The sequence below is a fragment of the Heloderma suspectum genome, chromosome 1 (assembly GCF_057233095.1).
Source record: "Heloderma suspectum isolate Gila_16-S chromosome 1, 16-S_ref, whole genome shotgun sequence".
NCBI lineage: Eukaryota > Metazoa > Chordata > Lepidosauria > Squamata > Helodermatidae > Heloderma > Heloderma suspectum.
This window is the reverse complement of record NC_139458.1, coordinates 130,877,269-130,900,613: the sequence shown is the minus strand read 5'-3', so window position 1 is coordinate 130,900,613 and position 23,345 is coordinate 130,877,269. Positions and strand designations below refer to the sequence as shown.

At 40.6% G+C, this 23,345-nt stretch overlaps 1 protein-coding gene across 50 annotated transcripts in view; it reads right to left on the bottom strand.

Annotated features, from left to right (window-relative positions):
* PPP6R3 (protein phosphatase 6 regulatory subunit 3) overlaps positions 1-23,345 on the bottom strand; it is a 106,540-nt gene that overhangs the window by 35,642 nt on the left and 47,553 nt on the right. For 31 of the 50 annotated variants that reach the window (XR_014792280.1, XR_014792247.1, XM_084857789.1 and 28 more), the window contains 7 exons: positions 18,651-18,803; positions 16,578-16,727; positions 14,677-14,741; positions 13,729-13,844; positions 11,489-11,574; positions 2,109-2,195; positions 406-503 (listed from right to left, as the gene is read on the bottom strand). Coding sequence is in view for 47 of the 50 variants with exons in the window: in XM_084857789.1 (XP_084713915.1) it covers positions 406-503; positions 2,109-2,195; positions 11,489-11,574; positions 13,729-13,844; positions 14,677-14,741; positions 16,578-16,727; positions 18,651-18,803 (755 nt within the window). In the remaining 3 variants the exon portion in view is untranslated. The remainder of the gene's footprint in view (positions 1-405; positions 504-2,108; positions 2,196-11,488; positions 11,575-13,728; positions 13,845-14,676; positions 14,742-16,577; positions 16,728-18,650; positions 18,804-23,345) is intronic. The other 19 variants (XR_014792285.1, XM_084857934.1, XM_084857924.1 and 16 more) reach the window with 2 other exon arrangements.

Sequence of the window (23,345 nt, the reverse complement as noted above, 5' to 3'; positions counted from 1 at the left end):
CAGAACTTAATTGGTTCTGAACATAGAGGTAGGGCTTTGAATCCTTTCTTTACAGCACCATACAGAAGTTGTGAAGCTAGGTCCAATCAAAAGCCTGGTGCACAATACATTCCAAGCATTGGTATTCTGAATCAGGTTCATGAGACTTCAGAGAGAAATTCATACAGTGAGCCTCCTATTCTATTACTTTAGTGAGTCAAGAGAACTTGATTCATAAATGATAGGGATGGAGGTGTTAGACACACGGCTTATAATAAGAGAAATATTCTGAGTGTGCAGAATGCATAAGAAGAAACTGAACAAGGCTGATTATACACAGTTTCATCAATGAAGAAACAACCACTAACCACTGTGACACAAACAAATGGAAAACAAAAGGCAGACATTAAAGAAAACTATACTCACTTGCCGATATCATCTTGATCAGCAAACTTCTCATCGTTGAAGCCAAACTGGTCAATAAAATTGGACGTCATTTGTTGCATCTGATAATCAGAAAAGGCCTGGCAACCCCAGGACCAACGACAGTGATATAATGATTCTAATAATAGTCTAAATACTACTTGCCCATTTTGTTCCAGAAATACTTTTGTTAAATTACATATACATATGTATGTTTGTATGTATGTATGAAAAGGCTATTTTATCATTAGGAAAAAGCTATTTTATCATTAAGGACTACAAACTACCAGATGATTGAAACTTGGGAGTTTTAGGGCAAATGTTTGGTATATGTTCAACTAAGGATTACCTTTGGCCTCAAACTTATCTTTTAAAAAGTAACAGGTAATACAAGTTTGGATGGATACTGACTGCAGTAGTGTGGAGAAAAGAACAAGAAGCATGGCACCTCCATCACTCAGAGGAATAGATAGAGAGGAGTCTTTGAGATATAACAAGACATACAGTAACAGCAACAGTTATTTTGGAGGGAATATTATCAAAGCAAAACTTTTAAGAGGCTATATCCATTCGTATATTTTTGGTGAAAAGAACAGTTCTGATGTTTCTGATGTTTGTGACTGATAACCCAAGCCACCAAAAGCTATTAAGCTGGCGACATTTGATAATTCTTTGCATAGCCCACAGAAAAAAGCAAAACCACTGTCCTACTTTACAGTGCCCTTAGTAAAAACTACTGCAGCTCCTTAAGTAAAAATGATGCATTGTTGCTTTCCAGCAGCCATCAGTAACCTCCTGGAATAACAGCTATATTCAGATTTGGCAAAATACCATTGTATATATGAAGACAGTTCCGATGGCCATGGGTTAAGAAATCCACAAACAAAGTAAGACTGGAGGGGAGGGGTGAGAGAAGGAGAAGAGCCATATTCTAGAATTGCAGCCAAACTAAGACTGCATTTTCTCCAACAGTTAAGTACATTTTCAGGGGATTTTTTAAAGTGCCAGAGATTGCCCACCAAAATTATAAGGTGATTCAATCATTCCATTAGGGATGGACCAACTCTGCTGGAACAAGTCGCACCTAAAGAACTAGTCATATATGCCTGTATTCGTACAACTGCCATAAACACCATTTCTAAATGGTCAGGACTTCACATGACTGTGTGAACATTTGAGTCTGCTTTCCCTCATGGATAAGATGGACCACAGACTTCTTTTAATTCCATTGTAAAATGAAAGTCATCCCTGAAAGCAAGTAGGAACAGGCTGTACAGAATTCACTTCACCGAGACTGTTAGAGAAATACCCCCCAAATACTTCCAGCACGAGGGTACTCACACATTTGTGAAAGAAAGTAACTACCCAATTATTTTTCTAAGGCAGCCAACTGGAACAAAACATGGAATGCAGTAATAAAAACATCTATTTTCAAATTTCTATGTCCCTCAGAAAGTGGAACTGACAAGTGTCAATAGAGAACTGAAATATTCTAATCAAATCAGAGACCAAAATTACCTTGGAACTTGTGATCATACATTCCCAAATAGATAACATACCTTTCAGGATATGCCCTCAAATTGGTTTCTCTTTTTAAATATGCTACCCTTGAAAAGTTGCAAGATCCTAAAGCAAATCTCACAAGCAGCTCTTTTCAATCAAGGTATTAATGCATACAACTGCAAACAGCCCAGAGTTTAACTCACTTGCTGCAAAGAGGAATCCTGTGAGAAACCCGTTTCTTTAAAATCAATTTCATCATCACTGGATGAATGAATATGACAGGTAGTAACCTAGAGATAAAAAGTTAAGGAATTAGCGTAGGAAAAAGAGTACTTCCATAAAATTCTGCCCTCATATAAAGGGTAGAAACTTTTAAATTCCTTGTAGCAAAGCAAGACTAACACAACTATACCACACTGAGTACACCCACTGCTGGTTTTAAGGAGACATGTATAAAACCCAACATGTATTGCTTATAATACAAGATAATGCCATTTTAAAAATAATGTTATTATACAGTGCAGCAGTTATCCACTGTAATGCAAATATTGCAACCTCTCAATACATTTCTGGCAATACATTTTTGTAATACTGGAATGCTCTCCAAAATCACTCCCATGTCTAAAATCACCACTTGGAAAGAGTTAATGAAGTATTATTACCTCTCTTTTTTTAAAAAAAAGTATACACTAAACAAAAGGAGCCTCTTAGCAACACCTTATCAGTTGCAGTTATGCAGCACCACACAATAACAATGCAAGATTAATTAACTTTTCCCTGAAGTACAAGATATTGGCCACTGCTGAAGTTTGAAGGCATGCTCGACTAGTCTGCAGTTTATTTCAGTGTAGCAAATAGTGTTGCAAACACAATCCAAACCCAACTTTAGAAAATTAGCTCTCTAAATTAGTTCACAGTATGACCGTCACATTGCTACAAACAATTCCTCGGAGGAAAGATCATGATAACTTAGCAGGTATAATAAAGCAAGCCATGAAACAAAGAAACAAGTTCAAAAAGCTTAGTAGTGTTTACGTGTTTACAACCTCATTAAATTATTGCTGCAAAAGCCCTCACTTTTGGCTGAATGCGAACAATGTTAAAATTGTAACCAGGAAAATGCAAGTGAAGAAAAAACAAAACAAAAGACACAATAAAAAATGGAACTCCTACTTAAAGGCAGTTGTACTATTGTATTTATATTGATCTCTTCACTATTTCAGCACAGAGTCTGAAAAAGCCCAAAGCTTTCTTTGTATTGTCCAGACATTATCCAAATCTTCTAAGCACAAAGTTATGGTGTGTAAGCTGCTCTGTTGGGCTGGGTGCTGTTTATAATTTTATTGTTATGTTTTTCATTGTTTTTAATGTATTTCTTTTATTATTGCTTTAATCTTTTGAAATCTTTATAGTTCCTATGATTGCAAGGTGCCTTGAATGCCATTTTCTTGGTAGAAAGGCGGGGTACAAATCAAATAAATAAAACATTATATACATCATGTTTTGCTTCAAGCATTGCCGAGAGGAATTTTAAGATTTAAATGGTAATACCGTAGCAGGGTCAGAATATGCGCTACATGGATAGTAAATGCAATCCTGATCAGCACATCAACCTGTGCACTAGCTCCACAGGAACAGTCAGTCATATGATCCTATTAGCTATTTGAAACTTTAATAATCAGATGGGGAGGAAAGAGGAGGAAAGAATTATAGAGCAAAATGTATGATCCCTTAGTACAAATTTGAGGAGTGCAGAAAGCACGGTAAGAGTTAAAGGTCGAATCCAAGAAGTCGTTTTTGAGCAAAGTATAAACAGCGGCATCACAGTGTACTAGTTTGGGGAAGGCATTTTAGGCATAAATACAAGAGCAACAAGGGGAAATATGTCAAAGTGGTAGAAATGAAATACAAATAGATCAACAGAGTAAACCAGTTTAAGGGGGGGGGTTAGCAGATGTATGCATCTGGAAACGTATTTTCCTCTCAAACATCCATGTCTTATTTTTTATCAACCTGTTACTGCATACGTTTGGGGTATGTAATATATATCATACAGCCCTGTACACATGTTTTAAAGCAAGTGATCAAATATCACAAAAAACAACAACACACAAATGGTCAAATATCACATGTGATATATACCTATAGATTTATTTATGTGTATGTTGCCTGCGTGCACAAGCATGTGCATTATTTACAAGCTGCTGTATAACAACAAATTATCTGGACAGCTCACAGAATAAAAACAACAGTGTATGTGCTGTGGGGGGTTTTCATGTGTTTGAAAAATATGTGCACTGTGCTATTGGCACAAAGTGGTATAACAAGGATAATATTTGACAATGTGTTGCTTTTATTACACCCATACACTGAATACATAGTGCTGTGTGAAGCAGCCATGCAATTATATTTGGAGTTAAATTTGGAGTCACCAAGTTCACAGGAGTGCAAGCTTATTCTTTAGTTTTGTTAACAAATGGGTCTACAGAACACTAAACACTGCAGAGTTTGACAAAATGAAACACAAGGGCAAATATATGCTTGCACAGAACAAGCCACAAATATCCAAGTAAAAAATGGATGAAAGTGGATAGCAACATCTGAGAAAAGGTAAGCTGTTATTTCTGGTAAACTGACTTCATATGAACATCAAGTAATGTTTTGTGACTGAAACAGCCAGTATTGTTTTCAGATATCAAATGGAATCATCACATGCTAAGATCCAATAAGCCTTGGAACTTGTAGGTCCTCATTCAAATGGCTTTGCTCAGCTCTGGGCACCAAGTTCAAGAACAATGTCAAGAATGATTTGAAGGAGATTAAGAGTTCTAGATAGCAAATAATGAAGACAGGCTCACAGATCTTAGTACATTCAGATTTTAAAAGATAAGATTGACACATTTTCTGCTGTTTTTCAACATTCTAAAAGATCTGGGGGGAATAATGGGTTAATTATTCAGTGTTATCTGACAAGGATAGCAAAAGCAGCAAAAGTTTTAAGTTACAGAGGAGCATGAGAAGCACAGGTCAACTGTAAGAGAAGTTGATCAATGAAATGAGCTACCCAGGGAGCTTAATATTTTTCTTGCAAGTTAAGACTGGACAGGAAATTCTAGAACAGGGGCTTCAAATATACGATGTCCTAGCCCAGTAAATTATGTTCAAGCAGAATAATCCATTAACTCCACATCCATCCATCCATCTATCTTATCTATTTCATTTCTATACTGCCCAATAGCTGAAGCTCTCTGGGCAGTTCACAAAAAAGAAAACCAAAGAGCACACAATAAAACAATACAAAATATATAAAACATTAAAAGCATAGTAAACAATCCAACCAGAATACAACCAGAATAAAACCTAGCAGCAGTGCAGGGATTTAAAATACAGATTTAAAACAGCAAAGCTAAAAGTCTAAAGAGCTAAAATGCTAAAATTGCTTGGAAAATAAAAACGTCTTCACCTGGCACCGGAAAGAATACAATGTCAGTGCTAGGTGAACCTCACTAGGGAGCTCATTCCACAGCTGGGGTACCACAGCAGAAGACACCCTCCTACTAGTAGCCACCCACCTCACTTCCTTTGGCAGGGGCTCACGGAGAAGGGCCTCTGAAGATGATCTTAAGGTCTGGGCAGACACATATGGGAGGAGGCAATCCTTCAGATAACCTGGCCCCAAGCCATTGAATGTTAATACCAGCACTTTGAATCGGGCCTGGAAATGGACTGGCAGCCAGTGCAACTGGAAAAGTACTGGCATAATATGAGCCTGTTGGCCAGTCCCTGTTAACAATCTTGCTACCCTATTTTGGACCAGCTGAAGTTTCCGGACCGTTTTCAAAGGCAGCCCCACATATAACGCATTGCAGTAATCCAGATGAGAGGTTATCAGAGCATGGATAATTGTAGCTAGGCTATCTCTGTCCAGATAAGGGCATAGTTGGTATACCAGCCTAAGCTGAGAAAAAGCGCTCCATGCCACTGAGTTCACCTGTGCCTCAAGTGACAGTTCTGGATCCAAGAGCACCCTCAAACTACTAACGTGATTCTTTAGGGGGAGTGCAACCCCCTCCAGAACAGGTTGAATATCACCTAGCTGGGCAGACGAACCACCCACTAACAGTACCTCAGTATATCTAACTCCGGGAACCTGTTTTTTAAAGTGTTACTGAAGAATAATAGTGTAATAGTAAGAATTTTAAAATCTTTTAAAAGCCAGTAAACGGGGATGGTTATGATGTTTGCAAGGCTTTACAGTTGAAATTCATTTGTTGAGCTCTAAAGAGCTATGTTAGCCACACCCAAGAGCTGAGATTTTTGAACAGGCTCACCATATATGATGGGCTACATCCAATGTGTGAGTGGACTTCTGCTTGTGCAATGGAACTTCCTCTGGTTCCCATGTCCGCCCTTCCATCGGCTCCAGAGGGTCCCTTAACCCACCAGAGCAGATGGAGGGAGGGGAATCCCCCCCCCCCCCATTCTGCTGACTGAACCTTTCCACTGGCAGAGGACTAACTAGATTTCATCCTGTATGCTTTGTGAAAGACACCTCACTTTTGAAAGCAGTTTGCTCTTCAGATTTTGGCCTTGAAGTACAGTAAACACAAAATATTGCCTCTGTTAAGATTGCGACTTTCAAAATAAGATTTGTATTGAGAAGATTTGTATTCCCACTTTGATGGGAAATTTGTAAGCAATTTGTGAAAGCATTATATATGAAACACCAACCTCTAAGTAGAAAGTGAAGCAGTTATTTAATGTTCAATAAATTATTTTACAGGAAATTGTTTAACTTAAACAGAATACAATTTGATCCCACCATCTAGAGTGGGCCTCCCAACAATGGAGAGGAAGAAATTTCTAAGCAGTAAGAGCTCTTTCTTTCTCATAGCCATTAGGAAGTTAGCAACATTGTTCAGGAGGCGGCAACAAAAAACGTCCCAAAGAAAAAGAAAACCAAAAAGGCAAGATGGCTGTCTGTTGAGACACTGGAAGCAGCCCAAGAAAGAAGGAAGCAAAAGGCAACAGTGATAGGGGGAGATATGCCCAATTAAATGAAAAATTCCAGAGGTTAGCCAGAAGAGATAAGGAATTATTTTTAAACAAGCAATGCACGGAAGCGGAAGAAGATAACAGAATAGGAAGGACAAGAGACCTCTTCCAGAAAATTAGAAACATCGGAGGTAAATTCCAGGCAAAAATGGGTATGATCAAAAACAAAGATGGCAAGGACCTAACAGAAGCAGAAGAGATCAAGAAAAGGTGGCAAGAATATACGGAAGATCTGTATAGGACGGATAATAATATCAGGGATAAATTTGACGGTGTGGTCAGTGAGCTAGAGCCAGACATCCTGAAGAGTGAGGTTGAATGGGCCTTAACAAGCATTGCTAATAACAAGGCAGCAGGAGATGACGGTATCCCAGCTGAACTGTTTAAAATCTTGCAAGATGATGCTGTCAAGGTGATGCATGCCATATGCCAGCAAGAATGGTCAACAGATTGGAAAAGATCAACTTATATCCCCATACCAAAAAAAGGGAAGCACCAAAGAATGTTCAAACTATCGAACAGTGGCACTTATTTCACATGCCAGTAAGGTAATGCTCAAGATCTTGCAAGGTAGACTCCAGCAATTCATGGAACGAGAATTGCCAGATGTACAAGCTGGGTTTAGAAAAGGCAGAGGAACTAGAGACCAAATGGCCAATATCTGCTGGATAATGGAGAAAGCCAGGGAGTTTCAGAAAAACATCTATTCCTGTTTTATTGACTATTCTAAAGCCTTTGACTGTGTGGATCATAACAACTTGTGGCAAGTACTTGGTGGTATGGGGATACCAAGTCCTCTTGTCTGCCTCCTGAGGAATCTGTATAACGACCAAGGAGCAACAGTAAGAACAGACCATGGAACAATGGATTGGTTTAAGATTGGGAAAGGAGTACGGCAGGGTTGTATACTGTCACCCTACCTATTCAACCTGTACGCAGAACACATCATGCGACATGCTGGGCTTGACGAAGCCAAGGCTGGAGTTAAAATCGCTGGAAGAAACATTAACAATCTCAGATATGCAGATGATACCACTTTGATGGCTGAAAGTTAAGAGGAGCTGAGGAACCTTATGACGAAGGTGAAAGAGGAAAGTGCAAAAGCTGGGTTGCAGTTAAACCTCAAAAAAATCAAGATTATGGCAACCAGCTTGATTGAGAACTGGCAAATAGAGGGAGAAAACGTGGAGGCAGTGACAGACTTTGTCTTTCTAGGCGCAAAGATTACTGCAGATGCTGACTGCAACCAGGAAATCAGAAGACGTTTACTTCTTGGGAGGACAGCAATGACAAATCTTGATAAAATAGTGAAGAGCAGAGACATCACACTGACAACAAAGGTCCGCATAGTTAAAGCAATGGTTTTCCTCGAAGCAACTTATGGCTATGAGAGCTGGACCATAAGGAAGGCTGAGCGAAGGAAGATAGATGCTTTTGAACTGTGGTGCTGGGGGAACATTCTGAGAGTGCCTTGGACTGCAAGAAGATCCAACCAGTCCATACTCCAGGAAATAAAGCCAGACTGCTCACTTGAGGGAAGGATATTAAAGGCAAAACTGAAGTACTTTGGCCACATAATGAGAAGAAAAGATACCCTGGAGAAGATGCTGATGCTAGGGAAAGTGGAAGGCAAAAGGAAGAGGGGCCGACCAAGGGCAAGATGGATGATATTCTGGAGGTGACGGACTTGACCTTGGGGGAGCTGGGGGTGGCAACAGCCGACAGGAAGCTCTGGCGTGGGCTGGTCCATGAAGTCACAAAGAGTCGGAAGTGACTGACTGAATAAACAACAACACACACAGACCAATTCCAATGGGAGTCATATGTTGTTTGAGTTTGTGCATAATGACAAACTATGGTTTGTCATGGCATGATGAGGACAAGCCACAGCAAGCCTAAGACTTGTATGCTATCTGCCTCCTCCTCTCACTTGGCCACAAGGACTTCAGAAGTGTTTGCTTCCATTTTAGACTGATTGCAGCTTGTCAAGACATTCAAACCCAGACAAACTGCCTTTAGCCTTAATTATGGTTAGTGGAAACAAGCCAGCTTCAAACCATGGCTTTTAGGTTCAGATCTAATGCAAAACTGTGGTTAATCCAAAACTGAAGTGGAAGCTTCCCATCTCCTCTTTGTGGCTGTGCTGGAGGGGAGCAAAGACCATCCAAGCCCAAGGATTGTACTTATAACATTAACAAAGTCTGCTCCACCTCACAAGGTTGGAGGTGCAGAAATACCAGTTTGTCACAAAGGGATTAGACAAATTCATAGAGGATAAAGGTATCCATAGCTACTAGTAATGATGGCTATATACTGATCTGGTTCACACCACACAACAGCCCATTATGAGTTAATTTACCCTCAAGGAGCTGCGGTGTGTACTGGCCACCATTATTTTATTTATTTATTTACAACATGTATATACCACTCCACATCTAGACAGATTCCAGAGCAGTGAACAAAAAAAGATAAATAAAACTACATATTAAAAATTGTTATTCTATTATAGAGAGCTTCAGCTATTGGGCGGTATAGAAATGAAAATAAATAAATAAATAATATTTTAAAAAACAGAACACCGATAAAAACCATGGCTGGTCAGTCAAGGAAGGCTTCCTGAAATAAAGATGTTTTCAGGAGGCGCTGGAAACAACAGTGTTGGTGCCTGCCTGACCTCCAGAGGCAGGGAGTTCCATAGAAAGGGGGCCACTACACTGAAGGCTCTTCTCTGGGTGGATTCCAATTAGGCCACAGGTCCATGTGGAACCACCAGGAGCATGCCCTCTGATGACCGGGCCAGTTGATAAAGGAGAAGGCGCCCTTTCAGCTATCCTGATCCCAAGTTGTTTAGGGTTTTGTACACTAGTACCAAAACCTTAAACCTGGCCCAGTAGTGAAGAGGTAGCCAATGCAATTCCCTCAGCAAAAGAGTTGCATGCCAAAAAGGGGCAGCTCTTGACAACACCCAAGCTGCTGCATTCTACGCTAGCTCCAGGTTCCGGAGCAGCCCCACACAAGAGTGCATTGCAGTAATCCAGTCTTGAGGTTACTAGCGCCTGTACCACTGCAGCCAAGCTGTCCCTGTTCAGCAGAGGCCATACCTGGTGAACCAGCTGAATCTGGTAAAAGGCACTCTGAGCTGCCAGGGCCACTTGGAACTCCAGCAACAGTGATGGATCTAGGAGCATGCCCAGGCTACAAATCTGATCTTTTAAAGGGACTGCAACCCTCAAAACAGACAATGAGCTTACCTCCCGGACTTGGGAGCCACTCACCACAGAGCTTCCATCTTGCCAGGATTCAGCTTAAGTTTAATGGCCCTCATCCAGCCCATTATTGAGTCTAGGCACTAATCCAGGACTTGCACAACCTCACCTGATTCAGATGTCACAGGGAGATAGAGCTGTCTGTTATCAGCATACTGAAGGCTCTTGGCTCCAAATCCCCCTAATGACTGCTCCCAGCGGCTTCATATAGACATGAACAATATTGGGGACAAGATTTGAACAACACTGGCTCAGTTGCCAAGGGGCCAAGAAATGGTCACCCAATGTTACTGTCTGAAATTGGCCCTGAAGGTAAGATTGGAACCACTGAAACTCAGTGCCTCCAATGCCCATCCCATTGAGTCGATCCAGGAGGATACCATGGTTGATGATATCAAAAGCTGATTAGAAATCATGCAGAATTAATGCAGGGTTGCATTCCCCCTGTCCCTCTTTTGATAAAGGTCATCCATCAGGGTGACCAAGGGTGATTCAGTCCCATAACCAGGTCAAAATCCAGACTGGAATGAGTCTGGATAATTACATTATGAATATGCAACCCCCAACCAGGGGTTGTCAAGTTGTGCAAACCTGTCTGGCGGTTGTTATTTGAAGGTTAAACAAGCCTCACATAACCCTACAACAGACCATGGACAAACGAATAAAACCTCAGCAGTTCATAATTTTAGATTACTAAATGGAGAGAAGTTTCCAACGAGGCTTTCACACTGGTGGTCAAAAGAGAACTGAGGGAATAGGTGGGAACATACTAGGGACATGCACACTGGGATGGTGGGGAAGCATTCCCACCAGAATTCCTCAGCTATAGAGGTTTCCCAAATGGGGCTCCATGCAGGCACAGAGCCCTTATGTGTGATGCACAGAGACCACGAAGAAGAAAATACTGAAAAACAAGGATCGGTGGGTAACTTCATTATTACAGATTAAACTGGGGTGGCAAATATATAGAAGAATGCACAAGGCCTGCAGATAAATGATTGGCAGAATAGGGTATGGAATACACTACTTATGATGAAGTTTACTCACTTAGTTTGGTTCAGAGAAACTGGAAAAAGGGTTACTAATATAAGGGGGTGTCTATGAAATGAAGTTTATCAGTTTTTTTAAAGTAAAATCAGTGAAAGGAAAGGAATGCATTATTTATTATTATATTATCACTACTATTGTTTGCATTTCCTTTTTTCTTTGCTATGGAGAGCTTTTCAATGAAAAAACAGTAAAACACATGTTATGAAACCTACTAGATCCACTGTGTTTCTTTTGTTGGTTTCGCCTAAGGAGCTTGTGCAGAAAGTCTCCCATCGCTCCCTGATTTCATCTGGAAGCTCTGGAAAGTCAGAAAGAGATTTAATACTAAAAATGTTGTCACTTAAGGCACCTTATTTTGTACTCTGGGCACTTTAAGCTACCAATATTATTACAAAACATATACACTCATTCCTCAAAGCACATTAAATGGAACCTTCACATTTGGGATATGCTGCTTTGCTCCTCTCCACATACCAAAGGGATATATGAGGCTTCGAAAAGTCAGACTAACTTCAGCAAGGAAACTTGGTTGGGGTTTCATCCTGCAGCTAAGCTAACGTTTCTATTCCCTCTTCCCAAAATGTCTGCAACCTCAATGTATCATCATGATGCCTTCAACAACTGATTAATTCATCTGTTCAAACAGAACAAAGTCATTCAGACGTAATAAACTCAGGCCGGCATGCCAGCCAAATATTCCAAGAATGCCACTATGTAGATGGCAGCTTACCCTTTTTTTTTTTTTTTTTACTACATCATAGTGTTATTTGTTAGCAATGGCAGGAATGAAGGCAGCTTGCCCCCTAGCCAGGCAACAGTCGGGGACAAATCCAGCATAATAGCTAGCTTCTACCACCATCTTCCTGCTACAACTCCAAAACAGCTACAGCCATGAACGGCAAAAGCCACTGCCTAGTGGACAGAACATCAGACTAGGACCAAGAAAACCCAAGTTCAGATCTTAACTTAGCCACAAAAGCTCATCAGGTGACACTGGGCCAGACACACACTCTTAGCCTAACCTAACTGTGAGAATTGCTGTGAGAATAAAATGGGGATGGGGCACAGACTATGTACACTGCCTTGGGCAACTTGGAAGAAGGGTGGAATAAACATGTAACAAACACCACATCACAATTTGTTTTAATCTACTCTTTCTTTGCAATCAGCATAAGTATCAAACCTGTTAATAATTAATTATCTTCTGTATTGTTCTAATAATGTTAAAGATTTAATTTCTGGCAGGTCAAATACCCAATCCTGCAATAAACCAAGGTTTCTCATTACTCTTACTAACAATCTCCAGCCTCTGGCTTGTGCAGTCCCTCCCCCTCAACACCTGACAGGAGATTAGAACTGCTTCTGTTCCTGATTTCCAGCAAGCCATAGTTTGCCCTCAAACCAGAATCCCAAATCAAAGTTTTATCCTCATTTGCTGCAAACCAGGAAAAGAAGGGTGTGCATGAGTCCAAAACTGCTCAGTTTGTAATGGCAAACCATGGTTTGTCATTATGTCTGGATTCAGTTATGGATTGCATCTATTCCTAGAGAGCTTTTATAACCAAAATAAGCCACAATTTAAACAACTAATTTCCTGTGACGACCTTTTCAAATAATCTTGTTGATTGTTAAGGCGGCATATTCTTGATTATTTTGGAAATACTGTTGCCTGTAGGCTCAAATTAATCTAGAAATGCTTCTTGTCCAACTTCATTTCTTAACAAGCACTTTTAGATTTCAATTCTAGAAGTATCCTAAGCATATCCTGGTATACGGAATATAGGAAGCTGCCTTATACAGAGTCAAACCATCTAGCCCGATACTGTCGACATTGACTGCCAGAGGCTCTCCAAGGTTTTAGACTCTGATCGCAGACCAAAATGTGATTGTTAAAAGTAATCAAGTAGTATGCATGCTTGTTCAGAAAGTATATCTATTCCAAAGCGGGGAAACTTGATTTGAAATGTCTTTTTCTTAGCAATTTAAATCATAGTTTAAATTTCCTTGACACAAATCAATTTACCCTGAAAGCCAAACATTTTTTTTGAATACACACACAGCCATACCCTTTACTAGAAGTTGCATACAAAATTACATTTTAAGGACAAAAACCAGTAGGGACAGAGTGCAAAAATAACTCATCTGCATGAGTAATCTGGTGCTAATGGCACCAAAGCAGAATGTCAGGTAGAAAAGTCTGATTTTTGCTTAGATGTCGGGCCCTGATGTTTTACGCCACAGCTGATGACTCTTAGGAAGCTCTAAGCAATGTGGGAACAGATTTCAGAGCCAGGCTGGAACGAATAGGCTGGCAGATAAAGTTCAGAGAAAACCTGGAGGTAAAAGATTGGCATGGGAGCAGGGTGGAGATACGTATATTCTCATTCTCCACACGTGTGAATCAGTAAGCAGATCAAGTAAAGGCATTATTCGTTTCTTTTTAAAATATTACCTTTAATAAGCTGCTGTACTAGTGTACAGTTTGGCCCTTTATCAGTACTATGCACGATACAGTTAGCTATTCTTGTTAAGTGACCCATATAGCCATATCGCCTTCCTCCTTCACCCCTGCAAGAGTTGAACACAGTTCATCATTTAAACAGACAGCTGATTTTGTAAAAAAATATATGTTACTTGCATAGAGTTGCTGGGCATGGAACTTGAACAGATGCTCATTTATGCAATGCAGAGCAGTTTGGTTTTTCGGTCCTCCATAACAGGACCAATCCATCCGTAGGCAATTAAATATTTCAAACTCTGTTCCCCAATTTGATTTTAAGGATAAATAAGCTTATATTTGCCTATTCTGCACACAAAGTGTTTTTCATTAGATCAATATATACCAGTCTTCCCCAATGTGGTGCCCTTCAGATGTTTTGGACTACCACTCCTATCACCTCCTTACCATTATTGCTCATGCTGGCCAGGGATGATGGCAGTTGTAGTCAAATACATCTAGAGGGTGCCAGATTGGGGAAGGCTGATATATAAGTTTGCAAACTTCGCCCCAATATAAATTTGCTCTTTTCATATAAATCTACTTAAATTTGTGACAGCAAGCCAATCTATATTGCTTGTGCAAACCTGCACAACCACAAAGAGCAGCAGTGAACAATGCAGGAGTAGAAATAAGGAGAACTTGTTTCATGTCTTCCTACTAAGAATCCTGTGATCTGATCATGACCACTCCCCACCGGCAAAAATAGTGTACTGAATTTGGGCCTTATGAAAATCTGTCAATTACAGTTAGTGCTTTGATTTGTCCTAAATTAAATCCAATTCTATGTTACACAGCATTTTGTTTTGATTTGTCCTACTACTAAATCCACTACTATGTTACTTTCCAAATGTTGTACAGCATCTTAACTGCACATGAGGGGCAAAAGTTTTGACTACTCACTGTTTCTTCTCATTCATCTCCCAAGCTTCAAGTATTCGTTCTATTAAATGGCACTTAAGGAAAAGCTATAAAAGAAAAGCTTCTTTAGTTTTTGCAGGAGAAACCCAACAAATTAAATGCCTCATAACACGCAGCAGTTTGTTCAATCACAGAACAAATGACCAGATCAGTGACTAGCTAGCCACCCATCTATACAGTGGATTACTGTACTGGTCCTCCAACACAAATTTAAGTATACAGTGCCCTTGTCTGTTCCCTAGGAAAGCCCAGGTTTACAGTCATGCATCTCTTACACTCAAGCCATAGAAATTAATTTTACAAATGCATGCCTATGGGGAATCATATCACTTCCTTGCACAATTCTACAAATAAAAACATCTTCACAGGAAGTTCCAGTATTAACATTCTAAGTGTACAGGCTATCACTGTTGTGAATTCTGCATCTGAAGCTGCTTCCAAATATTCAGAAGATTCTGGCACCAAGAGCTGTACATCTCTAAGGTTCACAACGAGTAAAGTTAACATACTTAAAGACACTAACAAGAAACATTTTAGAAAGAGCAAGGAAGAAACTGTTAATGTGCAACCAGCTCCATGTCCATCACACATTCAAGATATAAAAAAGAAACAGTTCCCAGGATATTTTTAAATGGAGCTGGGACAAAGACTAACATATGCCATTATAGTCTGAATTTAATTCGTGTAAAAATTGTTTCACCACCACAAATGCAATGCTTTTTACTGGCCACAGAACTAGGATTCTTATGGGATGCTCTATCTTCTTGATAATTACTCAGATCAGGTTTCCAGTATTCCATATTACTTAAGACTATTCCAATGATTTGCTTTGCCTACTCATATCCCCATGTATATGTTTATATGGGAGCTTCTCGTATTTCCATTTCAGCTTTTAATCCTAGGAGATTTGTAGACAGTGGCCCTCTAGAACCAGGAGAAAGCACTATCAGTGCTTCTGCCCTCGCAAACACCACCGGATTTGCACAAGCATTTTGCTATGCAAGCTTGCAAGGTGATAGTGCAGGCTAAGAACTGGCTGTACAGCTTTACATATGTAAAGTACAGGAATTGAAAGCACATGCAACATCCCAAGTACAGCCCCTATCAATATTGGTTAAACAGATGCATTATCTGAGCACACTTCCCTCCTTAGAAGGCAGTCTAATCCCAAATCCAGCACTACATTTTCAAAAGACTGTGTTTATTTTTCCCCATTCTTATAGCTCTCAATATTCTATATCTGAAAAAGATAATTACACTGAAATTATCTATATTTTGCAGTTCTTCTTCCAAGTATTGTGACCACACATTACTCAACTGCTTCCCTGTCAACACCTTTTTAAAAAACAATAGGCCAGTTTGCACATAATAACAGTCCATGGATTGAACAAACCATGGACTGTCTGGGACAAGCAGGAGAGAGCAGGCATGCTATAGGCCATGGGTTAATCATGCTTTAACTGCTGGGTTGGTTAGCCCCTCAACAACCCAGTGCTCCGGGTTTGCACATCATTTTCAACAACCTATGAATGGGCCAACTGTAGGCTGAGTAAAAGCGGAAGTGTTACCTATTTAATCCAGTAAAGCAAAAGGACCCAGAAGTATTAGTTAGAACTTGGAAATGATCGGCAAGTATACTTATTGCACTGACACCGACTCCGTTTTTGGCTACAAGATTTCTGTTAAAAAATAGGGGAAGTATTTTTGCTGGATGAAAGTAGTGTGGAAAGGAGCTAATAAGCGTAAGAACTCTTTGAATAATACGAACACTGCATCTGTTTCATCATCTTGGTAGCCTTCCCTTTATTCTAATTGTGGAAAGCCTAACACAGCTATATCCTAAGTACTACAAATTATACAAATGAAACCAGAGAACAACTTACATGTTTCAGCAAAAGGTTGTCTCCGATGGAATCCTGATCTGAGATTGTACCATTTTCTGTGCTTTCAAAAGGACTTGCAAGGATCAATGCAATACAAATTTCTACTTGAGTATGCAAGAAGTTATTCCATGTGTACTTAAAAAACATGTCCTGTAGAGTAAAAAGAAACTGGAATCAGAAGTAGCTATATTATCTGCTAAACATACAGGCCTAGGGCACTATCCAAGGGTGACTGCCCACAAGTGGCCAGCCCTGTTGATTCCGTCATGCAAGCAGCTCGCGCAACGAAGATTTAGCACTTCCACAGCCCACATTAGTTTCTGGTATGGGGAAGGTCCGTGGAGCTCACATAAGGGAGCTCCACTAACCTGCCCCATTCCAGAAATGAGCATTTCCCCTCAGTTCGGGGCTTGCCCCCGGAAACACTAACTCTCCACTGCACAAGTGGTAGGCACTGCTTGCACAGCAGAATCGGCAGGGCTGGCCATTCGCAGAACAGAAGCAGTGGTGAGCCCCACTTGCGGATGGGCAGCATTTGTTACTGCCCCGATATCCTAATTCCACTCACAGGAATGTTCCCACTAGTGGAACAGGAGGGTGGTTTTCCCAGATTTTTCCCTTCTAACCTGGAAAACTGGTTCCAGAACAGTACTGAGAGACCCCCCCAGAACAATGTGGGAGGTGGAACTGGTGTTTGCAGAGGGAAATCAGGAAAAATCACTTCCCCCTTCTGCCAGCAGGATCCTCTGATGGATCGGAGTCCCTTCTGTTTGTTGATGGGTAACTCAAAATCCAAGCCACAATGTTCATTTGTGTAATAGCACACACATGCAAAAACACACCACCCAACTATCACAAGTTCTGCTTGTCACTTCAGTTGTTGAAGAACTGTAGAAATTTTGCAATAGCCCTCTTAGACATATTCTGTTTATCACTCACCTGTCACCTCATGAGATGCAGGAAACAATTTCCATAATTAATCACATAAAAGCAGCAACAGTAATATTTAAGCCTTGATCCTGGGCTCTCTAGAGACAATAATACTGTGCATTGGCCCAGATATACACATATACCAGCTTACGCTAGTAGTCTCTTTCTGCAAGCAGTACCCCAGAGAAGCCTATGCATAGAAGATGCAGCAGCTTTTCTTAGCAGGGATTTCTGCAGCTGCCATGGACTATACTACTCACATGAATATTGGAGTGTATCATATCCACTTGATTCTGAATGTGACGTAAGCCTCCCTACATAGGCACAAGCAGTTGCTCATGAAAACACAAGCTATCCTCAATTCCCCTCCCAAACACAGATTTTATGTGCCAATTTAGCTGTTAGTCCATTTCATTCCATGCAACATGAAACAATTTGCATGCATCTTCAACTTGGTTTAAGATGGTGCTCGACTAATGAGGTAATTCCCCCTTTTTTCCAGGAGACGTGTGCTTCTCTAGAGTGCTTCCTTTGGGGTCATTTGAGCTCAGGAGACCCTGCTACCTCTATTTCCCACAATTATACCTGACCTTAACAAAAGATTAAGCTATTTGAGCCAAGCTACATATTATGCAGGATATTATGCATGATTGCACCTCCCAACAGTAAAGAAACCCACAACATCAAAATACAGACATGGGAGCGCAACTTTGCTCGTAACAATGAAGGTTTAAGCCTTCCCCCACCCCATTTTCCTGATCAAAATATCTCCCCACTCAACACTACTCTTTGCCCTCTGGGGGGAAGAGATACAGATACAATGTCCCCACCTCTTCCCACAGTGCTGTGAGCAAGCTTACTGCCTCTCATGGCTTCATTTCAGTTTGCATGCTTTTTCAAGCTGCAAAATCCAATTATGGATGTTCCACAGAACATCACTTGGCTGTCTAAGAAAGTTAAGGCAACACAGAAATAGAAACTCCATAGCTAATGTTCCATTATATCACTCAAAGAAGCGAGATATCTTTCACCTATGTCATGACATAACTAGCAATTACCAGAATAAAAAAAGTTAAGAACAATGTCATCTTGTTACTCTATGAAGGATAGGAAAGTCAATCTTGCAAATATTTATGTCCTTACCAGTATAACTCCTATGCTATTGAGCTCTATAAGTTCCAGGTTTATGCTGTTTGTATTTGTCTGCAGAAGGCTGGATATTAACCTTATCACATTTAATCTGGTATTCCCTACAGGTGGATCCAACACACCCCATGTTGTCTTCATAATACTTTTCTAGACAAGAAGAACAGCGTAAAATATTAAAATAGGACTCAGGACCCCAAAGCATTATTTATCCACAAGGTAATCATCACAGTCAATTCTGCAACATTTAGCAAAACACCTATCAGGGAAAGACAAATTTTAGTTCTAGAGATAATTTTCTGTTATTTCATGAGCTGGAAAACTGAGGCTACACAGGTACATTAGAGGCTTTATGGAATGTTTGCCAAGGTGAACAACTCTCCCTCAAGTTCTGAGAGAGCTGTGCTTCTTGTGAAAAAAGGCCTGAGCAAAGATGAAGACTCAGCCCCTCTTGGTCATTTAACTTAGTGCAGGGCTTTGGAGAAACCAAAAAGCAGCAAAAATAACTCAAGTTGCTTTGCCTCCCCCAACACCTCCAGAAGCATTGAAGGAGTGGATACTGGCATCACTCTTTACCTTCTACGAAGTGCCACTGCCAAAGCTGGAAGGTGGAGCAGTGTAGCCAGTCACGCTGACAGTCAAGAAACAGAAGGCAGCAGAACTAGGGTCATGCAACATAGCGGGGGACATGCCTTCAGTTGCTTTGGCAATGGAAGCACTCCTGCACTGGTGGCCCAACAAGAGGATGGGGGAGAGCAGCAACTTGGTTGCTAAGACAATGAGGACACTCCGCCTGCCCGGGGTCCACAAGATCCATGGTCCTGTGGGACCTGGGAGAGGGAAGGAATAGTTTTTAAAAATATTTATCCATGCCTTTCCATCATTTCTGAGATGCCATAGACAGCTAACATCCCAAAAATTTAACATCCCACAAATCATATCACTGTTAAAAACAAAAACAGTGCTACAGATTAAAAACAGCAACGCTTAACCCCCCCCCCCCCGTGGGGGGGGTTCACACATCACCCAGGCCAAAAGCCTGATGGAACAAATAAGTGTTTACTGTACTTATCAACACTATTAAGACGACCAGAAGAATCTTTCCTGGGACAGAGTTCCACAGCCTGGGCATTACAACAGAAGAAAGCCCTCTCCCTTGTCTCCAATCACATCAGATGGTGAACGGGACACAAAGCAGTCTCTCCCAATCATGTGAATGGACAGACTCTTATGGGAGCCCTCATCTAAGCATCCTAGTCCCAAGCTGTTTAGGGTGTAAAACGGGAATAGCCAGTGCTCTGAATTGGGCCCCAAAACTAACCAAAACCCAATGAAGCTTCACATGGTCTAAAAAGCCCACTCTGATTATTTATTTTTAAGCATGTATATATATCATCTTTCATCCTAGTTGGATTGCAAAGTAGTGTTTAACAAGAAAAATAACATAACAGAAAATAAAAGCAAGAACAAAACAGCAGATATTGTCCTTAAAAGCAGGCTAGGATTCTCCGATGTTTATTGACATCTGCTGCCTTCTGAGAGAGGAAAGAGTCGTAATAGCACTTAAACAGCTACTCTCCTGTGAGACCTTTCATGTACAAGATAGGACTGCTGATAAGAGCTCTCACACACAGAACATTTATATGAGTTTCCAGAGGGTAGCCAAGTTAGCCTTTGTTAGCAAAAACAACAGTCTTGTGGCACTTTAAAAGACTAACAAATTTATTCTGGCATAAACTTTTGTGGACTATAGCTCACTTCATCAGATGCATGGAGTGATACAGCATTTCAGGTTTCTATAAAGTACATATGGTGGGAGAATTGTAAAGAGTGAGGTCAGAAGAATAAAGTACTGACAATGGCAATCACATTATTAAAAGTGACCATTCACAAAACAGTTTCTGCAGCTAACATAAACATCCTGGCACTAGGTAAGCCAATTAATACATTTGCTGTGATAAAACTCCTTTATCCCGATTCAAGCCTCTACTGATAGAATTGAACCTGTTCATGAAACCTAACTCAACAGTCTCTCACACTTGCAGATGTAAAATTTCTGGAAATTTTGAAGCCATGGGGAAAAAACTTTTTTTTCCTGTGGTTTTTTTCCTGGAAAAATGGGAAATTCTGGAAAAATGGAAAAATAAGCAATACTTATTTTTTTAGCGCTCTTTACAGATCTAATGTCATTTTGTTGCTTTAAGACAGCCTTCCACAATCTGGTGCCCTCCAGGCACCATGGACAATGGTCAGGAATGATGGGCACTGTAGTCCAAAACATCCAAAGGGCACCAGGTTCAGGAGGGCTGCTTTAGGAACATAAAGCAGCCTTTCTGTTCCTAAAGTTACTTTATGAATGACTTAGTTTGCTCATGAAATTATCATATTTTAAAACTTTTAAAAGTAAACTCAGTTAGTAAATTTGTAATTATTGTCTGAATAGATAAGAACTACGTTAAACGACTGCTACAGCATCAGAAACACAGGACTCCATAGAACAAAACCCAAGCTGTCAAGAATGCACATTTACTGTCAAGAATGCACAATGGTGACTCTTCCCACATGTTGGGAGACTGAGCATAAATGTCTATCAGTAAAATATACTTTAGATCAATAATTTTAATAAGGAATGAAAGAACTAACTATGCTGGGAATCTTACAGAGAGGATTAAAAATATTTTTCCCCATGGCTTCATTATTTCCAGACATTTTACATCTCTAGTCTTTCTATAGAAGTGTTCTTATTACATAGTTTTTAGAAATCATTTTGGGGGAAGAAAAGGCTGGCAACAGTATATAAATACTTTGTCTTAAATTCTAAAAGGAAGTATTTCATAATCCAAAGCTGTTCAATTTTTCCCATTTTAAAGAAAAAAATGCTCCTTGGAAAAAAATGTCTGCCCCCCCCCCCCCCCGAATTTTTCCGGTTCATATCTCTTGTTGTTGTTCAGTCGTGTCCGACTCTTCGTGACCCCATGGACCATAGCACGCCAGGCCTTCCTGTCCTGCGCTCTCTCCCGGAGTGTGCTCAAGTTCAAATTCATTGCATCAGTGATGCTATCTAGCCATCTCATCCTCTGCCGTCCCCTTCTCCTTTTGCCTTCAGTCTTTCCCAGCATCAGGGTCTTTTCCAGAGAGTTTTCTCTTCGCATTAGGTGGCCAAAATATTTCAGCTTCAGCTTCAGGATCTGTCCTTCCAATGAGCACTCAGGGTTGATTTCCTTTAGGATTGACTGATGATCTCTTTGCAGTCCAGGGGACTCGTAAGAGTCTTCTCCAGCACCACAGTTCGAAAGCATCAATTCTTCGGCACTCAGCCTTCCTTATAGTCCAGCTCTCACAGCCATATGTTACTACTGGGAAAACCATAGCTTTGATTAGATGGACCTTTGTCGGCAAGGTGATGTCTCTGCTTCTTACCCTGCTGTCTAGGTTTGCCATAGCTTTCCTCCCAAGGAGCAAGCGTCTTTTAATTTCATGGCTACAGTCACTGTCTGCGGTGATCTTGGAGCCCAAGAAAGTAAAATCTGTCACTGCTTCCATTTCTTCCCCTTCTATATGCCACGAAGTGATGGGGCCAGATGCCATGATCTTAGTTTTGTGAATGTTGAGTTTCAAACCAGCTTTTGCACTCTCCTCTTTCACCCTCAACAAGAGGCTCTTTAGATCCTCTTCGCTTTCGGCCATTAGGGTGGTATCATTGCATATCGGAGGTTGTTGATAATTCTCCCAACAATCTTAATTCCGACCGGTGAGTCATCCAACCCAGCGTTTCTCATGATGTACCCTGCATATAAGTTAAATAAGCAGGGCGACAATATGCAGCCTTGTCATACTCCTTTCCCAATTTTGAACCAATCGGTTGTTCCATGTCTGGTTCTTACTGTTGCTTCTTGACCCTCGTACAGGTTTCTCAGGAGACAGGTAAGGTGGTCTGGTACCCCCATCTCTTTCAGAATTTGCCAGAGTTTGTTGTGATCCACACAATCAAAGGCTTTAGCGTAGTCGATGAAGCAGAAATAGATGTTTTTCTGGAATTCTCTTGCTTTCTCCATGATGCAGCGAATGTTGGCGATTTGATCTCTAGTTCCTCTGCCTCTTCGAAACCCAGCTTGTACTTCCGGTAGTTCTCGGTTCGCATACTGCTGAAGCCTAGCTTGTAGGATTTTGAGCATCACCTTGCTAGCATGTGAAATGAGCGTAATTGTGCGGTAGTTTGAACACTCTTTGGCGTTGCCCTTCTTTGGAATTGGAATGTCAACTGACCTTTTCCAGTCTTGTGGCCACTGTTGAGTGTTCCAAATTTGTTGGCATATTGAGTGCAGCACTTTAACAGCATCATCTTTTAGGATTTTAAATAGCTCAGCTGGAAGACTGTCATCTCCGCTAGCTGTTGTTAGTAATGCTTCCTAAGGCCTACTTGACTTCACCCTCTAGGATGTCTGGCTCAAGTTCAGTGACCACACTATCATGGCTATCAGGTATATTAAGACCTTTCCTGTATAGTTCTTCTGTGTATTCTTTCCACCTCTTCTTAATCTCATCTGCTTCTGTGAGGTCCCTGCCTTCTTTGTCCTTTATCATGCCCGTCTTTGCACAAAACGTTCCCTTGAGACCTCCAATTTTCTTGAAAAGATCTCTAGTCTTTCCCATTCTGTTGTTTTTCTCGATTTCTTTGCATTGTTCATTTAA